The sequence below is a fragment of the Lutjanus erythropterus genome, chromosome 21, assembly GCF_056507025.1.
Source record: "Lutjanus erythropterus isolate fLutEry1 chromosome 21, fLutEry1.hap2, whole genome shotgun sequence".
NCBI classification, from domain to species: Eukaryota; Metazoa; Chordata; class Actinopteri; order Lutjaniformes; family Lutjanidae; genus Lutjanus; species Lutjanus erythropterus.
The window spans coordinates 21,100,772-21,125,280 of NC_139337.1; the positions used below are offsets into that span (position 1 = coordinate 21,100,772).

Here is a 24,509-nt window from a genome sequence, read left to right on the forward strand (position 1 = left end):
TATGTGTTCCCTCACAGTCTGCCACTGACTATATACAGACCCAGATATATCTCTCTGCCACTCTCTCCATTATCTGTATGCAGTAAAATTTCACCCATGCATGTCCAAATGCATCAATTACACAGACATGCTCACGTTAATGCAGGAGGTAGTGCGTCCACTAAACAGAGGCACACACACAATCCTGCACAGACCTTAGGCAGGATTTCTTTTTCACAAAACAAAACAGATTTATCAGTTGCCGTTTGTAAAAGCACTAGAAAGATGGTTGATTGAGTCTCATTCCCAGGAGGTCAAACACCAGCGTTTTAATTTGGTTAAGCGTCTCGAGCACAACAAGATATTGACAAAATAAGACAGTACAGTCAGAGGGTGGGGTCTCTGCAGATGCACGTGCTGCCACACACTTCTGGTTGGTTGTGGGTAAAGACTGAGAGGGATTATTTTTGTATGAGTCTGTGCACCATACTACATACAATATTTCACTCTGGTGCAATATCAATTCATTACAAACTGTGTTTTGGCTCAATGAAAAACAAAACAACAACATGCAATATTTTGCATCATTAAATTAAATTCAACAACATAACTACACTGAGTTCTCGGAATTAGTTTATCCTCTACAATGAAAGGTAATTTTCTAATTACCACTTAATAATTTCTATCATAAACACAAGTTTTTAAATTAAGTTGTTCCAATAGTTTCACATTAAAAGATATTTAAGTCAGAGAAAAATTAAACAATCAAGCCAATTTAATTTATGTCAACACATTAAAGTAATGAGTCACAACTTTAAAGGTTTATCCAAATCAATCAATTAATTTTTTTTATCTTGCAGCTTTACATTTAATTAAGTGGTGGCAATAGTTTCCCCAAATTACTTTTTAGTGTGTTAGTTTTAACTCAACTGCTGAGTCTTTTTCTTGGTTGTATTGTCTTTATTGTTTTATTCTCTATTGTGTATATCCTACCTTTCACTTATTTATTGTTCACTGTTAACTAAATGTTTTGATTGATGCTTCTGTAATTATTATATCCCATTTCCCCATTTCCACTTTGTGGGATTAATCTTATTCTGATTTTATTGTCTTGTCTTATCATCTTGAGCCATACTGCTAAAATATATGTACGTATTTTACATAACTAATACTTAACAGATTATGCTGTAAAATATACACAGAATGACAGTAGGTGTTATCAGGGGTAGCCAGACACATCTCTAATAAATCTAATTTGCATGAAATTCTCTTTTACTTTCAAGTATCTGTGAAATGTATTTTTGCGGTGTGAGGAATCCAGACACAGTATCTATTTCTGCATATATACAAACAACAGTGAACAAAGCTGCACTCATTTGCCCTGTTACGTAATCATCAGAGCGGCTCTGCGCCTGCGAAATGAGCGAGCAGGTGGAGGAGGAGACATGCGCAGTGGGCGCCTCGTCAGCAGCATCAGGACCAGAAAGATCCCCAGGAGCCTGGCGATGCGAGAAGATGGTGCGTGTAAACACGCCGAGGGAGAAAACCGCGTCGCTTTACCGGACTGCTGTCACCACCTGCACGTATGTACCCTTGGTTTGAAGACATTTAGCGCAAAAAAAAGACGAGAAGGAGGTCGTGTTGATAGCCAAATGGACGCGGCAGGGATGCGACGGCAGTGACAACACTTGATGAAATTGTTTCATGACGACGCTTTAAGCCTCTGCTGCGCTGCTGCGACACACAACAACAATAACAGACAGAAAAGGTTTCCTCCAATGTCACCTCTTACGACGGGCTTTCTTGTGTAATGGTAGCCGGTTTCTAGTGGGATGCACATCAGTGTTTGGCCGTACTCGCTCTCCGTCGTAATGGCAGCTCTGTACCAGGGCACGGACGCCTCCTCTCCGGATAAATTTCTGGCCTTGAAAGACGTGAGAGAGGTGAAAGAGGAAACAACGCTGGACGAGAAGCTCTTCCTGCTGGCATGCGAGAAAGGTCTGTTGTTATCTGTCTCTTCAAGCTCATATTCAGTGTTTTTAAACTCAATGTGTGTTTAAAAGGATAGATAAGCGCATGTTAATGCTGAAATCAAGATATCACTGAAGCATTATGCCTGGCTGACATGCACTGGAGGTAAAATACACCATGACTAACAGCTTGATAGATTTCCAGCAGGGTCATCATTGCAGCAAGAAAGCTGTACAGTCATACCACATTTTTTCCAGTGAATACCTCTCACAGCTGCCTACATGTTTGCCCACAGGGGTGAAGATATATTTAGTCGAACGTCTGCTTCTTCTTCCTCCTCTCAAAGTTTCTCTCCCTCGTCTGCTGACTTTTCGTAGGTCCTAACAAGGAAAGTTAATCCAAACAAACTTGAAGAGGCGCTGCGCAAGATGCAGACGATGCAAGAGTAAAATAGCAAATGGGAGGAGAATATTTCATTGATAAGTTGAGAACATTGTACAGGCTGAGGTTGTTTTAGGTGTACAGGCCAGCAGCTGTGACCATATAAAGCCTCTCTAAACATGGCCCGGCAACAGAAGTTGTCCTTTGAGGGAGATGTTATTGTTATACATGACTGAGGTTAAGAGGAGTGCTGGAGCTGAGCCGGCCCTGTAGGACTGTTTGCCTCATGTGTGTCTGTTTGGCGCCATCCACAGACAATACTTCACTGCGTTTATAGATCCGACTGTGCAATGATGTCCTAAAGTGGACACCGTTTTGTCTTGCTCTCAGGCGACTACTACATGGTGAAAAAGCTGCTGGAGGAGAACCGACACGGCGAGCTCAACATCAACTGCGTGGACGTGCTGGGCCGAGATGCCGTCACCATCACCATCGAGAACGAGAATCTAGACATCCTGCAGCTCCTTCTGGAACATGGCTGCCAGGTAGAAAACACACACACACACACTCTGTACCAAACAATGAATGCACCAGATGTGAGTTTGGTGTTGGTGTGTGTTTTGTTTTGGCTTCAGAAATGTTGTTTCTGTGTAGGCGACAGACGCCTTGCTGGTGGCCATAGACTCTGAGGTGGTGGGAGCTGTGGACATCCTCCTCAACCACAGGCCGAGGCGATCTTCCAAGCCCTCCATTGCTGTAAGTCCCCTCTCATTACATCATTCTACAGGAAAAACAGATGATGCGGAGAGCGGGCTCATATAATTGCAACCAAGCAAGCAAAACTTTATTTATATATCACATTTCATTCCAGGTTGAAACACAATGTGCTGCACAGAGCATCAGCAGCTACAAAGACAGGCAGTGTAAGAATTAAATATTAGACGTAAGTAAACACAATAAAAAAAAACATAAGTAGGAATATAAAGGGAAAATAATTAAAGGAAAAAATCAGCCCTTTTCATGTGGATGTTCAGTTAGTGGTGATGATAAATGTAGTCATTGAAACAATAAATTCCTCAGCACCGCTATATTAACCAAGAAGACTGAGTTTTTGTGCTCATGGAGCAGCGCAGCAGTGCCTGCATTTACCAGAATGCATTGCCAGTTTATTTGTGACTCCCACGCTCATGTTGTTGTGTTATCACCACCCTATAGCTATGACTTTGTTGTTCAAAACATAGCATTTAGGCGAGAAAAATACTTATTTAGCGCTTCCCCCCTGGCTACTCAGAGGTGGAGACTAGGAATCCAATCTGAAACAGCCTTCCTTACATCCATGGCACTACATGAAAGTAAGAACGACACGTTTTTCAGCAGGCGACCTCTGTTTTCTTGGTCAATATTGTCCTGTGGGACTTATTGCTTCAGTTGACTACATTTACAGTAAACACTGTCTGGACAGCCACATGCTGAATTTTCCCTGTAAGACCAGCAACCGACCAGTAAAGATGTGAATTAAAACCATTAAAAAGACCTATCTAACACTGAGTAGGAGGATCCAGCAGCCTGAAGCATAAAAACTAAAGGCAGATTCACCATTTTTTGTGGAGACCTGGGAAATAACCAGCTGGCCAGTTCCAGGTGAACTGAGGGCTCCAGCTGGTTCATAGCGTGCTTCACAAGCGTGTTGGCGAGATATTGGGGTGCCAGACCATGTAGTGCTGAGGTGGGCAAATCCTTTCCAATTAAGGGCCAAAAATTAATCTGCATAGAGAGCTGCAGGCCAAAAATAAATATTGATATTATGTAACATTACACTAAATTGGAATTTACCCCTGTGACCCGATTTTGGATAAGCGGTTGAAGATGGGTGGATGGATGAAATTTATTATATTTTATTTTTATTATAGAAACAAATTTACATTCTAAAACCAAAATATAGTAATTTCAAAATAAAACACTTCTTTTTAATCTGCTTAACAGCAATGTTATTCTTTTGCGAGATTAATTTAAAAAAAAAAAACATCCATATGCTTTGTTTCAGGAGCACAAATGTAAAAGAAAAGACACCTTTCTGACAGAAAGTGTGTGCAACTCAAGGTGCTTTAATTTAAGTTGAACAGCTTTATTGTCCACCTTTGTAATCAAGAATGGCCATTTGTGGAAGTTTACATGAACAACATTTAATCACAAAATGCCCCCATATTACAGACTGTTGTTGTTTATCACTTGCAATATCTGTGGGACATTAGTTAGATAAGATGTTTTAATATAATTTAATAGGGAGGCTTAACAGCACTGCAATGTTGCAGTAAAACTCTGCTTATGTACTTTTTAGCTGCACAGAATTTATGTTTAGTGGTCATTACAGTCAGGATTTTACAGCACTCTCAAAATAAGGACAATAAAAGCATAAGCCTTAAAAACAAGCATTAAAATTTTAAAATCAATTCTAAAATTTACTGAAAGCCAGAGTAAAACTCTAGCGTCTGCTCTCTGCAGTAGGCGCAGTTGTTGAGATGCTTGTTGGATATTCCTGCAAACAACATGTTACAGCAGTCCAGCTGGAAATAAAAACCACTGAGTTTTTTAGTGTCTTCCTAGGGTTAAAAGGCTCCTTATCTTCATTATATTTGATCTTTTCTTATCATTTCTGCACAGTATTTTAGATTTTTATCCATATAATTCTATTTACTTTCTAGAAATTGATGCAGAGGATTCAGAACCCAGAGTATTCCACCACCATGGATGTGGCTCCAGTCATCCTGGCAGCTCACAGGAACAACTACGAGATCCTGACTATGCTGCTGAAACAGGACATCTCGCTTCCCCGGCCCCATGCCGTAGGCTGCGAGTGCACGCTCTGCAATGCCAAAAACAAGAAGGACAGCTTACGACACTCCAGGTACAACGCAGGCCACCTCAGTGATGTAGAACACAGAAAATGCAATAGTATAAACACCGCTGGATTTCCCCAGGTGGCTGCATTAAGCGCCAATTGATCTGAACCAGAGCACTAGTGTTGCAGTGGAGCATTCAGCATCACTTTTGTCTTCCAGGTGATGCCTGTTGTTTTTGTCTTGCTCTGGTATGTAGGAACTAATAAACAGCTCAATGAATCAGGTGGTCTGTCAAGTGAAGTGTTCAGGAAAGGTGAAACATGGCGGCACCTTGTTTTGATGATAGAATCAGCTTTGAAAATGTCATCTAAAGAATCTGGAGGAAATGATTTAGTATCATATGCACTTTTGACAGAACCATGACTACTTATTCTCTTAGTCTCACAGAGGACTTCTAATGCGCTCAGTTATTTCCAAGCTCTACTTTTCTCTATATAGAGAGACAGAATTTGGTTTGTCAGTATTGGTATATATATTATTTTTTTCATATACATTCTGATATAAGCTGCAAAAATTAACATCTCCCTCTGGGAAGTGGTGATTCTTGGTTTCTGATACCATCTTAGACTTGCAGATGAGATTTTGCTGATCTCCTCGGCTGCTGGGCATTTTTATCCTCTCTGCAGGGCACTGTAGCTTCCCACACAGTGAGCTAAATGAATCAGTCTGCAGTTTGGCTGGCAAACAACATAAGAGGTCAGCTCAGGTACAAATGGAACAGCTACAGTGGAAGGCTGAATGTTTGGTTCATGTTTTTTTTTCCCATCTGCGCAGCTCTTTTTCGTCCTGTTTCTTCCCACACATTTTCACCTCCTCATCCACCTTGTTCTTTCTGGATCAGGTTCCGCCTGGACATCTATCGCTGCCTGGCCAGCCCCTCTCTGATCATGCTGACAGAGGAAGATCCAATACTCAGGGCCTTTGAGCTGAGCACAGACCTCAAGGAGCTCAGCCTGGTTGAGGTGGAGTTCAGGTGCGATTGTTATCAACTGACTGACTAAGTAGGGTGAACAGACGTCCTGAAACATTCAGGACAGTCCCGAATTAAAAGCAACATACAGTCACATCTTTCTAAGTTAGCAGATGTTAGCAAAATGCTACATAACAACCTGACTAATTGAACACTATCTGGGTAGGTTTAAGAACAAAAACTACTTAAAGGCAGACAAACTTGGGTAGGTTTAGACACAAAAAACTTCTTGAGTAGGTTTAGGAAAAGATCTTGATTTGTGGTTTAAATTGATCCTTTCACAACATTAGAAGGTATGGTTGGGCGATTGGATGAATATATTGCCTATTGACGATGGGCTGATCAATCAGCAGTACATACCCCCTCACCGGCAACATGAGTGCACTGAGCTGAGTGAAGAGTGATGGGTAAACAGGCTGTGTAGCCAGACACTCTTTGTACTTGATGATTTAATGATTTAATTCATCCAAACCAGAGTTGATGTTTGTTGGAAGAACGGGCAGACTAACAAAGATGGTTTTAGTCCTAGCGCACATCTCCTAGCTGACTCTCGAGAGGACAGGACGAGGTGGGAGGCGGGGACAAATGTATTGCCACGTGCCGGTTGATGGGCTGACGATGGCCGATTGGAAAATTTTAAGATATCGCCCAACCCCATCAGAAAGGCAATCACAAGGACATTTTGTTGAGGCAACAAAAACTACCCAATCACAGGATTAGCAAGGTCAGCTGCTGTACATCTATCCATCATGTCAGGGCACGATTATTGAATTTCTTTGCACATGAAGGGAGCCGAGCATCAGAGGAACATGCCACACACACACAAACATATGTACGTACATGCACACAGTGATACTGTAAAGCCCTTTCCTTTACAGCGTGGAGCAGATAAGAATCATAATCTTTCATGTGGCCTGATTGTATCTAATTTCCTTACTCCAGGAATGACTATGAGGAGCTGGCGAAGCAGTGCAAGATGTTTGCCAAGGACCTGCTGGCTCAGGCTCGAAACTCTCGAGAGCTCGAAGTGATTCTCAACCACACATCCAGCGAGGATCATGTTGACAAGAGAGGCTTACTGGAGGAGCGCATGAATCTCAGTCGACTTAAGCTCGCCATCAAATACAACCAAAAAGAGGTCAGATGGGCAGAGTCTGCAACTTTTGGCAGTGTTGATAGCAAACTGATCTGCGATACTGAGGAAATTCTTTGATGTATTACTTGATCATTTAATCCAATCAATTCCATAGACTAGAGGAGGGATAATAATAATATTTTCTGTTATTAATGACCTCTTATTTACTGTACTATATGCAGGACTCATGTGCTCCAGCACACCATGTGCTTGTCTTTGTGAAATATGAGTTTGGCAGCGTAAAGTACTTCCTCCAGGCAACGGCAGTCACAGACAAACCAAAGCTGGAAGTTTGAAGCTGTGGGGCAGTTTACAGCTGGGATGGTTCAGTGTGAAACGTTTGACTCATATATCACAGTGCAGCTAGTGGCATACTGCTGTTTCCTGCAGAGAAATAACATTTATCAGGTTCCTCTACAGGCTGCACATCACAGAAATGCTCAGTTATTCCTTCTTATTTAGGATTTGTGGTTGGACTTTTGTAGCAGAGAAAACATCTATAAGTTTATAGATGACTCAGTTAAAAAAATCTACCTACCAACAAGCTGTTTGGAAGATTTCAGAATCAATTTTATTGCCACAAACAATGACTTTGCTTTGATATACTGGTGCGTAGAACAAAGTACTAAAAATACAAAATACAAATAAAGATTAAGGCAAGTACTGCAAGTTAAAGCAGCAGATAAATAGAACATAAATAGAAAATAAGGACATATATATAATTGCAGCTCTAATATTTTCCTAAATATTACACCATTCACTTAAACATATAATATATATATATAATACTTACATTATCCCGAATGTTTCCAACAATGTTAAAATGCAGAAAAATGTATAATTTATTCAAAGTAGTGGTGTAAGTCCTGCTAGCCATTGCTAGCTATTTGCTAATTACTGTACCTTCCAGAAAAACATGGAATATGTCAGAGAGAGAGGAACAAAGTCTGCAAATGTGATTAAACGTAACATAAGTAAACCTTTAATATTACCTTATCTATGAACATGTCATGTCAGATTTTCATCAGATATGGTGGTTGTTTAACAGTGAAGAAAAAAACTCCCATGATCCCATGCTACTTCACAATGTCATCAAACTACGTCTTTTGTTATTGCTTTAAAACGAGGGAGACCCCAAGTGGCATTGCGATATTGTGCATATTTAAGCTAATTAGTTTCAACTTGAAAATGAACATAAGTTTCCACTGAATCAGTTTCATGTCCTCACATCATTCTCTCTGAATGTCCCCCTTACAGTTTGTGGCTCAGTCCAACTGTCAACAGTTCCTCAACACTGTCTGGTTTGGAGAGACGGCCAGCTACCGGCGTAAACACACCTGTCTAAAGATAGCCACCGTGCTGAGCGTGGCGATGCTCTGGCCGCTGCTTTCTGTCTGCTACCTTCTGGTGCCGCGCTCCCGTGTGGGCCAGATCATCCACACGCCCTTCGTCAAGTTCATCATCCACAGCGCGTCCTCCTTCACCTTCCTGCTGTTGCTCAACCTGTACTCTCTGGTCTACAACGAGGGCAAGAAAAACACCATGGGCCCTGCGCTGGAGATGATAGACTATCTGCTCATCCTCTGGATCATAGGTCAGCCTTTTAATCCCACCTCAACTCAGCTTTCATGCGTTAATAAAATTCCAGGCCCAGTCTACCAAATAAGTGCATAAACTGCAGTCTTACAACCGTAAAACAAATTTAAAAAGAATTCAAGCCTGCAAATTGTAGATGTTTAGTAAGATCCTCTTACCTCTTACCTTAAAAATCTAAAAAAAATAGGATTAGTATGAGCAAGAGGAAATATAGAAAATAGAGATAATATGTAAGGGATAGTGTACAGTACCCAGGTCATTATTGTGGGAAAGAAAACCCAGACAGGGTGATGTAGGACCCTGACACAAAGCGGAGGGTTCTTGAAAGGGTTTATGTTGCAATAATGATCTGCTCACTGTATATTATCCCACTTATTATATGGTTACTTACCAAAAATATCAATAATTTGGCCCATAATATTAATTATTGTGATTTTTTTGATTTAAAAATGATATTTTTACTCCACCAGAGTCTATGATCCAGACTGTGTCCATAGCAACGATCTGTTCTTCATAGCAACGGTCTGTTATACATAGCAGCAAGCTGCTATAGAGAGAAAACAGACCTCAGAAAGCTGTAATTGAACAATCAGAATGAAGGATTTCACAAAGAATCCTTAACTTTTAAATCCATATGATCAATGTTATGCCCTTTACACACAAAAATTGTATTCAAAATTGAATGAAACTATAAAAATATACTTAAAAAATGTCACAAATGTAATTTTTATTAAATAACCTGTATTTTTTTTTATTCTAAAATATATTTACATTTATCAGTGTAGATGCAAATATTCTTAGTCTTTATCTTAATATCTCAGTCATCTTCAGTATAACCCTGTGTAATATATTATGTATTTTTAGATGTTTACCACACTGACTTTTTATAAATTCTGTAAAATGGCCCACTAAATGTTTGTATGATGTGTGTAGAGGGGTATCATGTACGTTGCAATCATAATATACATTACAGAGCTTAGAGGGTTGATTTCAGAAATTCAATAATCATCTCCTAATTGGTAAAATCGAAGTAAAAACAGAGTAAGAATTCAATCATACAAAGCAAAATTTAATAGAAAAATATTGCATAGTGGAGTGAAAATGAGAGATTCCTGTTAAGGTCTGGCAAAAGTCCAGTATCCTGTATCCTTAATCCTATCAGGCGTTGCATGACAAACAGCTGTTTCTATGCTAAATGACAGAAAGCCCGGCTTGACTGGATTAAATCTGTCAGCACTGCTTCTAATTGAGCTCTATAGGAAGGAGCCGCAGCTTCTTCTCTCTCCCCCGTGGCCCATCTGAGTCCTGCTATCGCTGCACTCAGCCCACATACATGCGAACATATATCTGCACGAGGACAAACACATGTGCACCAGCCGTATTGCTTCAAATGAGGCAGGATAGTGACAGTTTGAAATTGACCCTGTCTCTCTGGGGAGATGGGGCCTCTCTACCTTCCTCTCCTGCCAAGAAACCATTAGCATGATCATTCAATCGCTTTAATGGCCCTGCCTTCTCAGCAGCATTTGTCTCATAGTTGCAGTGTCCTACCCATCTCCAGTAGACACAAAGCATCATAACCACAGCTCACTGGTCTGAGTTTCATCGCTGGCTTGATAAATCATCCATATAACTGCACCTGACAGGTTATAAAAGGATGTAAAAGCAATTGACTTCTATTATTCAATGTTATGAAGGTGGTTGCGGTATAATTTGCAATTTATTCGATATATTGCAGGAGTGAGATCAGTAGTTGAGTCATTAGACAGAAGTATAATGTGTTTTTCCATGGTCCCAGATAGCCCACTAGAGGGGGAAAGATTCCTTAAGTACTGCAAAAGAGCAACATCAAAGATCAATTTTAATAACTTCGGCAGTTTTGTTCTTCATGGCTTCCTCGTTGCAGAACGGCTTCACTGCAAGATGTGATGCAGTGCTGCAGATTTCACATTCCAGTGTCTCTGCAAGACTAGTTATTATAACAAGGGTAGGGTTTTGTGAGCTATTAGGGTTGCTGCATGTGCTGCATGTCTCCAGACAGCACTCACGAACCAAGCAGCAGCTTTTCAGTCCTTTTGGTCTCCATTGTTCTCTCTTTCTCCCACGCTACCCCCTCCTCCTCTCATCTTTCTCCTGCTCTCTGCATCCTGCTATTCCCCAGAGCCAGATGCCTCGCATTAATGGGGAAATCAGATGCTGAGACTGCGAGTGTGTGTCTGTATGCCGGGTTACATGCATGCGTGCGTGTGCATCACTGTGCATCTCAATGCATCTCTCCAGTAGTGGAAGAAGTACTCAGATCTCTTACTTAAATCTGGGGTAGGCAGTGTATTTTTGGCGTCATTGGCAAAAGTTCTGTAACAACCTTTCGGCATAATGCGATTAAAGTGGTCTGCGAGAAACCTTCCAAACTTCTGCACTCCTCTTGGCTCTGTTTTAAGAATTTTCTAGCCAACAGACGGGGGCCAATCACAGGTCAGCAAGATAGTTGATTGTTGAGTCTCATTTCCAGACTTTTACTTAATATATTGCTGGGAAACTGGTGAACTGATTATAACAAATTTTCACATCTTTTTTTTTTCATATGGAAAGTTTTAAAGGAAAAGGGCACATTTTTTTGTAGGCACTTTACCTTTATACAATATTAATTTTCCATATTATTGTAATCAAATTTGAAATTGGACCACTAGGTAAGGCTAAATACCATTGTGTCTTCCAGGTAGTAATTGTGAATTATAAGTCTGGCAGGCATCTGTTTGCAAAAAAAATGTGTATGTTACTTATAATTCACCAGAATGCAGGAAACAAAGTCTATGAAGCTCACATTTTTGAGGGGGAGGAGCCCCAGAACTCCCGCATTGGTTTTCGAAATCCTTTCTACTTTTGAGGTCTCAAGGTTGACCATTGTGTCACCAAGTGTGTGCACTTGATTTTGGTGATTCCAGTGAAAAGATGCTCAGAATTGGTTCAAAAGTGAACGTTTTTTCACAAACTATTTGAATTAAATGAACGTTCACATTTTAACCATATTGCACTGGGATGTTTTTCATCCTCTACAATATTCCAATGATAATCTATCATCATTTTGGACCCTCACTACTAAGAAACTACATCCACCGTGTCTTCATTTCTCCGTGTCGCTCTTTGTACTACGCCTTTTACAATACACAAATTAAACAAATTTGTATATTGTAACACATTGATGCTGTAACCACATTTAACCAGAAATCAGCATTAAAATCACTGTTGGTATTCAAACAGCAAACAAAACATAAAAGAAGGTCTGGAATTTATCAGAGACTAAAAAATAATGTGTGAAACATTTCTGTGATTTCTGTTGACTCTCTGTTGAAACCATGGAAACCATTAACAGATCAACTGGGTTCAGCATAACTAAATAATTTCTGAATCAAGGCATACAGGTTGTGTCACTTTGCCTTGCAGCTGGATTTAAGCTTTTCAGTCTTGATTTAATTATCGCTATTGTGCATTTAGAATTGATGACATTCCAGTTGGAAAACAACACAGACACCCGTCTTTATTGAACTCCGCACACCTCACTAAATCCCACAGATGACACATTTTCAACACATTAATCTCTGATTTCTGTCTCGTAAATTCCTGTTTCCCCTGGGCTGCCTCTGACAGATGTCTTACGGCTGAATCTGGAAGCGATTTTTTAAATGTTGGGGATGACAGAAAAATGCCTCTTTTTTTTCCCACTGATGTGTGTATAAGTGTGTGTGGTGATGGTGAATTCCTGCTCTCCTGTAGGGATGGTGTGGTCGGATGTGAAGCGTCTGTGGTACGAGGGGCTGGAAGACTTTCTGGAGGAGTCTAGGAACCAGCTGAGCTTCGTGATGAACTCCCTTTACCTTGCCACCTTTGCCCTCAAGATCGTTGCTCATAGCAAGGTACACACACGTTACACACACTCTTTAGATTTAAAGGATACACTGCTGCATATTATTCTTTGGTTCTGTTGACTTCAATGGTTGAAAGATTGCTTCAGAAGGTTAATTAATTTCACTACATATCCATTTTCTGGTAAAAACATTAGTAGTTCTAATATCTGTCAGGATATAACCAGTTCAGCACACCCACACAGGTGTTCTAAGTTCAGCTCAAGGTGTAATTTTTCCCACCTTAACAGGTACTAAAAGATATTGAGAGCGATGCCAATCAGGCACAGTCTGTGCTCACCCACACAGTCTTGTGAAAGAGGTCTAACCAGGCAAAATAAGTGAGCTCATTAAAGTGTGGGTGGACCATGAATAAGTAGGTCTGTTGAATATGCAGAAGAAGCAGCAGTAACTCTGCTAAAAAACTTTAGTTGTCTAATATCATTAAAAAGAACCAGACATTTCATAGATTATTTGATCAATTTTGTGGTATATCATGGTTAAAGGTGTAGCTGACATTCTCACCTGGAGTTAAATGGTTAGATGTTTAAAGTGACATTACACTGACCCAGTTTTGTACAGTATGTCTCACGTCATACACAAACATGTATCGTCATGGCAGGAAGACAGTCTTATGTCATTCCTTAGTTAATATCACCAAAGCTTTTAGGAAGTTATCCGAAAGCCCAAGATATCTGTGGAAAAGAAAAAAAAAGTGTATATTTCCCAGAATGTCAAACTATTTCTCTAGCTCTAGCTCTACTGAAAAAGAAACCACAAACCATCGTTTGTGATTTAAACACAGTGAATTTATCTTTTAATAGCAGTAAGTTGTGTCTGTGTGTGTGTTTCTGAATGTGTTTGCTTGTTCTTCAGTTCAAGAATGTGGCGGACACAGAGAGGAAGAACTGGGACGCTTTCCATCCTACCTTGGTGGCTGAGGGCCTGTTTGCCTTTGCCAATGTTTTAAGCTACCTGCGTCTCTTCTTCATGTACACCACCAGCTCCATACTGGGGCCACTACAGGTAGGAAAAGTGGTGTTACACACACACGAGTAGTTATGAGCTCAGTAAATTCTAGAGCCAGGTCAATTATATTTAGGCTATATAGCGCCAAATCATAACAGAAGTTATCTCAGGACACTTTTCTTGCAGAGCTGAGGTCACATTACAGAAACTTCCTAAGCTGCAGCAGAAGGAACTAAAAAAAAGTTTAGTTTCCTTGACATACAGATCTTAATTGTTTGGTAACCATGTTAATTAGGGTTAGGAACTGATTTAGAAAAAAAAAAAAATTACTGATTCAGTTCCTAAGTCAATGTTGTCATCCTAACTTAAGTTAGAAAATGTGTATAACACAAGAGATTTTCCCATTTTGCTTTTCTTTTATTGCTTTTACACAATGTATACCAGATACGGTGTCTGCTATCTTAGCCCACTTTCTTTCTTTTATCTCCCGTCTTTTTATTAGCATTGTTGTAAATTTCTCAAGAAGAACATCTTTAGATTTCTCTTCAGTTGTTATCGAAAGCCAGTACAGATGAACAATTCTTAAGTCAGTGTTCCTGGATTCATTTAAGATAAGAAATGTGTATTAAAAAACATCCCAACTTCCTAAAATCTTAAACTCATCTAACTTTAGGATAAATGTTAAGCCATCCTAATTTTCACTGGCTATTGGTAGTGTTCTCTAACAGTAACTAACAGTAGTGTTAGTCAGCTTGTGTAATCTGTGTGGCTGCTCTTTTATTGCTTTTACACAATGGATGCTGTATATGGTGGACGTGCTGTGTCTGCAGTCTTACTCCACTCTCTTTATTTTATATTGAGAGTCAGCAATGTTGTAATATCCCCAGAAATCTTTGGAGTTCTCCAGTGTAAAAAAAAAAGTTGTTTACAAAGTTGAAAAGTAGTGCCAGTTGCTGGGTGACAGAGATTTCGTAGGCTATTTAGGATTTCTAACCTGTAATAAGACAGGATGGGGTAATTAAAGATAGGATTCCCAAAATTAGTTAGGATTTGCTTCTACAATACCAAATAGTGAAGAAATCCTGTCTTAAGACACTTTCTATCTCAACTTAAGATAGACCTAACCAAGAGAGACCCACCATGACCAAGCATTTATAGTGGCAAGGAAAAACTGCCTAGAGTTAGAAGTTTGATTCCTAGTGGAGCGAGACAAGATTTTAGGGCGATCCCTGTGGAAGTTTGAGGTCATGTATCCAGCCATGGCTTTGTAAAACACTTTGGATGAGAACAAGAATGACCGAAATGCTTATGTAATGATTATAAAACTGCCTCCCTTTCTATCATTCTCTCTAACCCCTCAACACACACATGCACCACCCACTCTCTTCCTCTCTCAGTGAAGTGTGAACACTCAAGGACGAGCCTACACCAAACATCACACCAGCTGTGCTCAGCAGTATCATAACCATCATCATGAGCATTAAGTATAAGCACGGTGTACTGAGGCGCCAGATGAATGTGTTCTGCTGTGATAATAGGCTCATAATAAACCAAACACAACATCATAAAGCTTTTGCGGTTTAGTTGCCGTATGCATCACTGTGCCGCTATCATCTTTTCCATCATCTGCATGAATGAGAGCCCTTCAGTTTACACAAAATTGATTTCTAAAGCTAACTTCAGTTTAGGCTGCATGTTTAAAGCTGGAGGAGTCGAGTCCGTACGCCCACAACACATTTTCATTGGATTCTACACTGAATTTTATCACAATCTGGCACGCACTGCAAGTCTGATCCACTGCCATCTTAAGACAAATCTTGGCTGCATAGGAATTAAGTAATGAAAAGAGAAAAGTATAGTCATTACATACTTCACAGTAAGTGGCATTTTGAAAACTTTTTGAATTTATGTTAACACACATATTTCGAGGTGCTTGGTAGGCTGAAAAAACAGCTTTTAAAATATTTTCAATGCTAAATGGATTCATTTTGAAAATTGCATGGGCATCCGCCTGATTTTCTAAATCCTGGAAAAGCTGCATTGGATCAGCTTGATTAACCCCCAGTCTTAGCTGGCAGTGTCACTCAGAATTAGAAGACATGATGTATTTTCAGAATCTCTTCCCTTGTTTTTCTCAAAAGGCTCTGGAAACGTTTAGCAATACAGTCGTCTGATCTGCTTTGTGCCTCTTACACCACACAAAATAAATAACCTTTGTAGAAAAGAAAAGGCATTTCTGTGGTACACAATTACAATAGAAAATAAATGTCTTAGTCCATCCCTTTCTCATTTGTAACCCAACATTTAACTGTTGACGGATTGTTTAACACTTTAATACATAATAAGAACACATTCTTTGTGCCATTACTTAAGCATGGCTGTTACCAATTCATGGAGATTTTGTTTGTTCTAGTTTTGCAATGAAGGGTGATATAGAAGTAATGAATTACAACTATTTAAGTTATTGTAACTGAGTCATCTTTTGGGCACTTGAACTTTTTTGAGTATTTTTTCAAATCTAATTTTCCTCTTACTGAAGTATGCATTAGTAATCTACTAAACTGCTTGTCAGATTAGAATTAAACTGCATTTGAACTAAATTTTTGTTGCCAATAAGGCTATATGATTATGAAAGGGCCATTGAAAACCAGTTGTGCCTTGAAGGGAACTGTAGATTTGCGAGATTTGCAAAACTATTGCATTTATTGATTTAATCTCTTCATGCTAGTCAGTTTCAGGTGGACAGTCAAAAACTTGGCCAAACTTATTTTACAACTTGGAACAAATATGCTATTATGTCACTGGTTTTCCATCTTCCTGGACAAGCCAAAAATCTGGTTTGCATATTTTCTGCTCAGGCTCTTCAACAGTCTCAGTGCCATAGGTGTCCCTTTTTTATCGCATCATGTTATTGTGTAGCGTTCGGCCAGCTGGCAGAGAGAGAGAGAGAGAGAGTCTGTGAAGCCAGCCAGCGTCTGACTTTGTGCTAGCGGAATTTCACTTTTCCCCCGTGTGTGTTTATTACATAAAGGTATGCAGTGAGGTCAGTCTATTTGCAGGGATGCCTTCCTGTCATTAAGGCGAGGTGCTGTTAGCGGTTGACTTATAAAAAACTGAGGGTGCCCTGTAGGTGGTTACTGTGAGCTTTTCAGCTATAATCTCTCCCATCTTTTGGACTTTTTTCTCTCTTCTTTCCTCTCTCTCTTCTTCTTTTCACTCACTCATCCACTCTGTGACATCACTGTCTGGCTTGGCAGGATGGAAAAATTATTAGCCTTGGAAATAGATGTGGCTGTGTGCTCATGGCCGCACTCGCACTCACATGGCAGACACACCTCCCTACTAATGCACACGCGCCCACACATTTCCACACTCTTGTGATATGTGAACGTGCTGCACTCAGACTCATACTCCTGCTCACACACACGCACACACACACACACACACACAGTGAGGCAGTAATCTGTGGGCTGTGGGAAAGCAAGTTTCTTTGATCCCGTCCTTCCTGAGAAGGCCAGCTCACATGTCTGCCGGGTAGTGCCCCCCTGCAGAGGTTGGAAAGAGTGACTGAAAGTGTGAGTGTGTGTCCGTGGGCATCTACTATCACCAGTTGTGTGTACAGTGAGCTCACTCATGGCCCAGACTTCACCTCACTAACACTGTTGATCTCCCGCACAACTGATGATGGCACACCAGGAGGCATGTATGAGTGTGTCTGAGAGGAAAAAGACATTAGGTGTGCCCTAAGCCCAGACTAAACACAAACCCTAACCAGATTCTGAGTGTTTACTGTAGTACAGTCACACTGTAAGCTATAAAAAAAAATAATTGAAAAATAAAAATAAATGCATCAATATGCATGCTGACTTTTCTTGATTTCTAAATGCGATGTTGGTTGGTACTATTGTCCCACGATGCATTGCACAAAAAGAGACTCACAGCTGGAAAACATTTACAAACTAATTGGAAACAGTGTTGTGACAGCTCCAGGAACATCTTGGTAAACAAAACATTTTGCTCTCAGCTAAATTTCGTTGACAAGTCATTTTATTTATAGAATAAAACAATTATAGAGCAACAAATGTGTTTATAATATAAAAAGTGTTTCTTGACATCCATGACATCCATTGGTGCAGACTTTATATCATATCTTGTTAGAATAAAATGCTAAAGTGCTAAATTTCTTATATATGAACAGCCAAAAACGGTACTGTATACTAGTGAAGTAGAGCCCATCAGGGGTGCTTCACCAAAAAGCTTAAACAAAAAAGTAAAATTACCACTTACTTTATTATTATTATGCAAGTAATTTTCCATGTTCATCTGTCTAATTGCTTGCCAATCAAAACATCATTTGTTACATCATAAGCTGTTGACCTGGACCAGTTTGCGCCTGCCACGTAGCTGCTCTGGTCTCAAAATTTAACTAACTAGCTGTCTCGCTTTGATTGGGCTTTGAAGAGGAAAATACCAACGAACAGTCCAACAGGCCAACTGACAAAAACTCAGCTACAAAATATCCAAAGTACTTTTGGCCAAGTAAAACTCACAAGTGTGATGAAGCAACATTTTGATTTACCACCACATGTAACAACGGGCCCAACTGCGTTCTCTGCCTCAAGATGATTTCAAATAAGTGTTTAAAACGTCTTAACTAAAAAAATGCTCGACTTTGGGTTTTTAAAAACATCTCGCAAAAGTGGGTCCAAGTCATAATCAGTGCTATTCAGGGGCCTTGGCATGGGAATGTTTGGGAACTGCTGTATAGTATACTGGTAAATTAATATGTAGTATATGCTTTATGTGCTTTCGTGTACGTAGATGTAGTTGAGGTTCTTTAAATGCATTAGACCCCCCGCTCCAGTCAAGGTTAAGAGCTCCTGACCTGCTGCATTCCTGCACTATTTGTACAGTAACTAAGTTAGGCTACCTGTCAGGCTGGGCAAGCAGGGAACACCCTCAGCTCCTAAATCAGACGTGTACAAAGTGGCGGAGGAATACACCGGGGGATTTAAACATGACAAGAGAATGAATCAACCTAACAGACTCACCCTTCACCACAAACAAGCTGTCTGGGTTTCACTGCAAACACCCGCAGTCGCCATTCACCTTGAGGTGTGGGGAGAGTGGTCATCCTTCACACTGGTCACTGTGTGTGTGTTTGTGTTTTGCAAAGGCGAGTGTGTTCTGACCTTGTTTGAGCATCTTTAGGTCCTAGTAAACAGATAGGCCACTCAGGCCTATAAATAGTTGGTTTCCAATGGTCTGAGAAGACTTTCTCTGTCTTCGGACCCTCTTTTTGGCTTCTTCCGTGTTTGCCTGTCTTCCCTCAGGTAGGGTGAGAGCGCTACAGCTGCCAGAATATGTTGCTTTTTCCACTTTCTCAGGGGACTGCTAAACAAGAACATGAGGAAAAAAAGAAGCTACAAGTGGTGGAAAGTCTGCTTAGATGGTTTAAGTGTTGAAAGAGTACCAAAAACATCATACTCAAGGAGAAATATGTCTACCATGCGAAAGTTGTAAAGATTAAGAAATAAATAATGGTGTAAAGGTCTAGAAATGAAACTTTAAATGTAATAATTCTTACAAAATAAATGCACAAGAGATAAGATGTAATTCAATCACTGCAAGGCCACATTTCCTTGCTATTAGCTATCTAAAAGGCTGCTAAACTAGATGGCAACCACTACGATTACAGGAACTAACAACACTGTTCCAATAAGTCTTTACTGCTGTTATGTAAGTTGGTATTATAGGAAATAATTAAGTAATACGCATTATAAACAACTGAAATAAAAAAAAAAAACATCCTGTAATGAAATGTTTCTTTATTTCTTTGGTATTGTTCCAAGTTTTAGGTTAATGTAGTTATGAAAATATTAACAGACCTTTTTCACAACAGGAAAAACACAGGTGTAACAAATAACATTGATAATGTTTTACTGTTGTAAGATCATTGGGATGCTTGAATGGAATATTTCATTAAAGAAATTACATTTAACTGTGCTTCCTGCTATTAGTTAAAATGTCTACCGGGAAATGGTCTATTAGTTTAGTTCCAGAGTAATGCTAATGGTAATTTTCAAAACTGTGCAAGTGCATAAAAGCTACTGAATAAAAGTAAAAAGGATAACCTAGTTCATCAAATCGAGTTACGTCAACCCTGCAAACCACACCACTGAAACATCCAGATGCATGACTCACAGGTGAATTTGATTTGTATCCCAAAAATATCTAGGCAACAGTAATGTTCTACTTTTACCACATTAACTTCTCAATTAGTAAAAAAAAACAAATCAAACAGATTTAAGTATCAGGCAGACTTTCTGTTTGGTGTCAGATCTGACTCCAGCTCGCCTGCCTCATGGTTAATGAGGATTATTGGCAGAAAGCTGAAACAATAGGAAAAAATGTGACTCATGTCTGCTTGATTAGATCAGATCATGTGGCACAGGATTAACAGATATTAATTTTCCCCTCAGATCTCCATGGGTCAGATGCTGCAGGAGTTTGGCAAATTTTTGGGCCTGTTCCTGCTGGTGTTATTCTCCTTCACCATTGGACTCACCCAGCTTTATGGAAAGGACCGGAAAGACACGGACAAGAACCCACCCAAGGACTGCGAGGGCATATTCTGCCAGCAACAGAGCAATGACGCATTCCACACGTATGGGCCGACCTCAATCTATCATTTAGGAGAGCGATGACGACCGTGATGAATGTTCAGAATGCTTGTCGAGAGACGTCAGAGATTATAAAGGGCTGTATAAATACAGCTGATATAGTCAGAGATGTTTCATTTCAATATAGATTTTGGGGTTAAAGGTCTAGTGTGTGAGATTTACAAGGACTTGTTGGCAGAATATGACAGAAATGGAATATAATATTTATAAGGATATTTTTTAAGTTTATAATAAGATAAAATAAGAATGTTTTTTTCCTTACCTTGCACATGGAAGAAATTAGGCCTTTCTTAAAAACTGTTCTACCAGAAAGCCCTTTCTGGTAGAAATCTCTCTGTCAGAAAGCCAAGAAAGCTGTCTGCTAATACAGCCTTTCTTGCAGAAAGGGTTTAAGAAGTCCACATCAGGAGCAGGCTGTGGTGGATGAATGGGTTGAGCATAGGACTTCTACCCAGGACACTGGGATTTGACTCCTCTGCGAAGCCTATTGTTGACTTATTTTTTGATTTAGTTGACTAATTCCGTTCAGTTTTTTTTATTTTCTTTCACAGCTTGGTTAGGTTTAGGCACCAAAAATACTTGATTAGGTTTAGGCAGCATAACTACTCAGTTAAGTTTTGAATAGATCATGGTTTGGTTTAATATGACTTTCTGGCAGAAAGATTTGAAGGCTAACCTCTCCCATGTGTTTACAGTAGCCCAGAATAGACAAACCAGCACTGGCTCTTGATACAGACTGTAATGTTTTTGTGTGAGATGAGTCCTGCATTTCAAATCACAGGCTTTTTCTTTTTACTTTTACTATGTACAACAGTTGCCCTTACAAAGAACGTACCGTTGCATGTAGTATGCACAGAATTGGGACATACTACTTCCTCATAACGTGGCACCTTGAACTTTGACCTTCTTGCTGAAGGATGAGAGCAGCCATCTGTAACGTCCCACGATCACTAAAAAAAAAACTTTACTAAATAAATGTCTTTACTGGCATACTAAATAGTATAGTAGCATGGATATTGCACAGTAAGTGTTTCCAAACTGCAAGCTAACGGCTAGAAGCCATTAAATCTTACACACTGGTCCTTTAAATTTTGAAATGCATCTGACAGACATTTTGCCTAAATGCTCACTGACATATACCAGCTTCCTCTGCTTCACAGATTTATGGGAACGTGCTACGCCCTATTCTGGTACATCTTCTCCCTGGCACACGTTGCACTTTTTGTGACCCGCATCAGCTACACAGAGGAGCTGCGCTCTTTTGTGGGCGCCATGATCATTGGCACCTACAACATTGTGGTGGTTATCGTGCTGACCAAGCTGCTGGTGGCCATGCTCCATAAAAGCTTCAGACAAATTGCTGTAAGTATAAACAACCTTTAACGCAGAATGACTTTGTTTCTCAGCACTGTTAGGGGTCATTTGAGTTCACCCTGGAACCAAAAGTTGCAACTGTTTTCATTTACTGTTAAGATTAGATTTGTTAGATTTCTCTAATTCACCCTGAAATGCTACACAGATGTTGAATTATTTTTTACTTTGGAACCCTGACACAGATTGTCTCCTTCCTTTGAACAACCGTGTGATTTTGATTATGCTTAGTAAAACAGTTCAAGGTCCAGAAAAATCTGTACCCTCCAGGATTTCCACAGAAATATCACAGATTCCTCACTAAATGGAGAACAGTGTGTCAAAGTTCATTCTCGCATTCCTGCGTTCTCAACGTTCTTGTTGGCTTTTGGGCTTCTGTAGAATCACGAGGATAAGGAGTGGAAGTTTGCTCGGGCTAAACTGTGGCTGAGCTACTTTGATGACAAGTGCACCCTGCCACCGCCGCTCAATATCCTCCCCTCTCCAAAGACCGTCTGCTACCTGGTGACCAGCATGGGGAAGTGGATCTGTTCGCACACTTCGAAGGGCAAAGTGAAGAGACAGAACAGCCTCAAGGTAAGAAAAATTGGGCCTCTTGGAGGAAAATTCTCCAAAAATAGCAAAATGAGGACAAATCATGGAAACAAACAAAAATAAGAGAAAATGTGATTGTAAATGGCTTCTTGCATGAGGCAAGAACCTTAAATATTAGTAGGAAGATGGCTGCCAGTGCATGTGATTTGATTTTGATTATTTTCTGGAAGGCGATCTGTGCTTTCTGCAGCATCTTGTCATTGATTTGAATTCCTTCACTGTCTTTTCCATCCAGGAGTGGAAGAACCTGAAGCAGAAGCGTGATGAGAACTACCAGAAGATCATGTGTTGTCTCGTTCACCGCTACTTGACCTCCACGCGGCAGAAGATGCAGAGCACAGACCAGGCCACGGTGGAAAATCTGAACGACCTGCGCCAAGACCTCTCCAAGTTTCGCAATGAGATGAGGGACCTGCTCGGCTTCCGGACCTCCAAATATGCCATGTTCTACCCAAGGAGCTAAACAAAAAGACTAGATATCGCTTCCCCTTTCCACTCTCCTCTTTGATAAAACCTCTGCTTCTCGTTTATCTGGGATGCCATGTGACCCGAGCATGTGATAAACTCTGCTCCTCTGAGTCACAGAGACAAATTTTAAACCTGGAACTTAACTAGAAACATATATATTCTCCACCAAAGCCTCCAGACTCAGGCCCCCTATGTATTATTCAGCTACTCTACCTTTTTTGTAAATAAAGAAAGCCATTGTTTTCAACAGAAAGACGAGTAAAGATTTATGGAAAAATTTGACCCTTTTGGGGCTTTTATGGTATTAAAGCTGATAATGACTAGAAATTCTGCTTTTTGAAGATTTGAAGTTACTTGTTGACTCTTTGGCCACTCAGGTACGAACGCCAGAAAACTGTCAGCTGTTCAGCCAACTGCCCAGCGGTACAGTCCACGTGAGAGTCACATTACACACACCTGATCCATCCTCTTGTGCTTAGTAGAGCATAATTGCTTTGACTCGCTCTCAACAGACCAAATATTATTTGGCATTTTTGGTTTCCGACTGAATGCTCTTGTACAACAACAGACAAAACATAAAGAAAATGTTAAAGGAGTTTTATTTGGGCAGATGAAAACAATAAAATATAAATAATATTCACAGACTTTTTCATATGAAAATATTTCTCATTTCGTACCTCTGCCTTTTAAAACAACGCAGGTAAATGATGTGTGCTGTCGGTGGTGCTTTGCATCTGTAAACAAACTCAGGAAAACAGCTTTAGCTATGAAGATCTTTGTTTGTTTTACATAAATCCAGCATAAAAATCTAAAAAAAAAAAAAAGAATTATGTATATATTAAATATTGCACTTTTTTTTATCACCACTTAAAAGCTTCCTAATCCTGCCCATTGAAACGGAACACAGAAAATTAACTCAAGGTTGTTATGACCATAATTAAAAACTACAACAATCAGCTGTGACAAATCCCCTATGGATATTAACCAGACTTGTGAAATGTAAGGCTATTCTGCCAGTCTAATGCATACTAAATAATAAATCCCACTGTTTATTCACGTTGTGCTCCACAGCCTCCAAGAGAAACGAGTGAAAATAGGAATATGTCTTATGAAACATTTCTCTGTGAATTGCTATTCTGCCTATTCTGGCCTCCTGTTTCTGGCTACAGTTAAATTCTCTGCTTGGGGCATGACAGGAATGTGACTCTGCAGAGCGAGAATTGGCTGAGAGTTAGGGATGGAAATTTCAACTCATTTTGTCGCTGATTAATCTGAGTTTGCCAAACAGACTAAGCGACTGGACTTTTAATAGAAGACAGAGTGGAAGTACTTAGTGTCTTCTTGTTTATTCCAAAAACATGAGATCTGCAGCAAAATGAATAAATACAAACGTCTGAGTGTGATTTGAATTGAATTGGATGAATCATGTAGATTTGTTTTTGTTTTGTGCTGCATCTAGATTCAGCTTTGTTTTCATGTCCTGTTTGTGTTGTTGAGATGGAGATCTTTGGAGTTTTTTTTTCTTTCTTTGCTTAAAGAGATAGTTCAGATTATCTGAAGTAGGGTTGTATGAGGTACTTATTAATAGTA

At 39.8% G+C, this 24,509-nt stretch overlaps 1 protein-coding gene across 1 annotated transcript; it reads left to right on the forward strand.

Annotated features, from left to right (window-relative positions):
• Positions 1 to 1,056: 1,056 nt before the first annotated feature.
• On the forward strand, positions 1,057 to 24,322 carry trpc1 (transient receptor potential cation channel, subfamily C, member 1). The gene is made up of 13 exons (XM_084747459.1): positions 1,057 to 1,977; positions 2,722 to 2,876; positions 2,986 to 3,087; positions 5,034 to 5,236; positions 6,073 to 6,204; positions 7,144 to 7,339; positions 8,594 to 8,930; positions 12,707 to 12,846; positions 13,711 to 13,860; positions 20,286 to 20,470; positions 21,647 to 21,848; positions 22,239 to 22,433; positions 22,687 to 24,322. The coding sequence occupies exons 1-13, from the start codon at positions 1,812 to 1,814 to the stop codon at positions 22,912 to 22,914; spliced, it is 2,391 nt and encodes a 796-aa protein (XP_084603585.1). The 5' UTR covers positions 1,057 to 1,811; the 3' UTR covers positions 22,915 to 24,322.
• The last annotated feature ends 187 nt before the right edge of the window (positions 24,323 to 24,509 follow it).

Excerpts from the sequence above, each read along its gene's own strand:
- trpc1 (XM_084747459.1), top strand. The coding sequence starts at position 1,812 with ATGCACATCAGTGTTTGGCCGTACTCGCTCTCCGTCGTAATGGCAGCT. Across the intron at positions 5,237-6,072 it reads GACAGCTTACGACACTCCAG|GTTCCGCCTGGACATCTATC; the intron begins GTACAACGCAGG and ends TTTCTGGATCAG. Across the intron at positions 20,471-21,646 it reads AGCAATGACGCATTCCACAC|ATTTATGGGAACGTGCTACG; the intron begins GTATGGGCCGAC and ends TCTGCTTCACAG.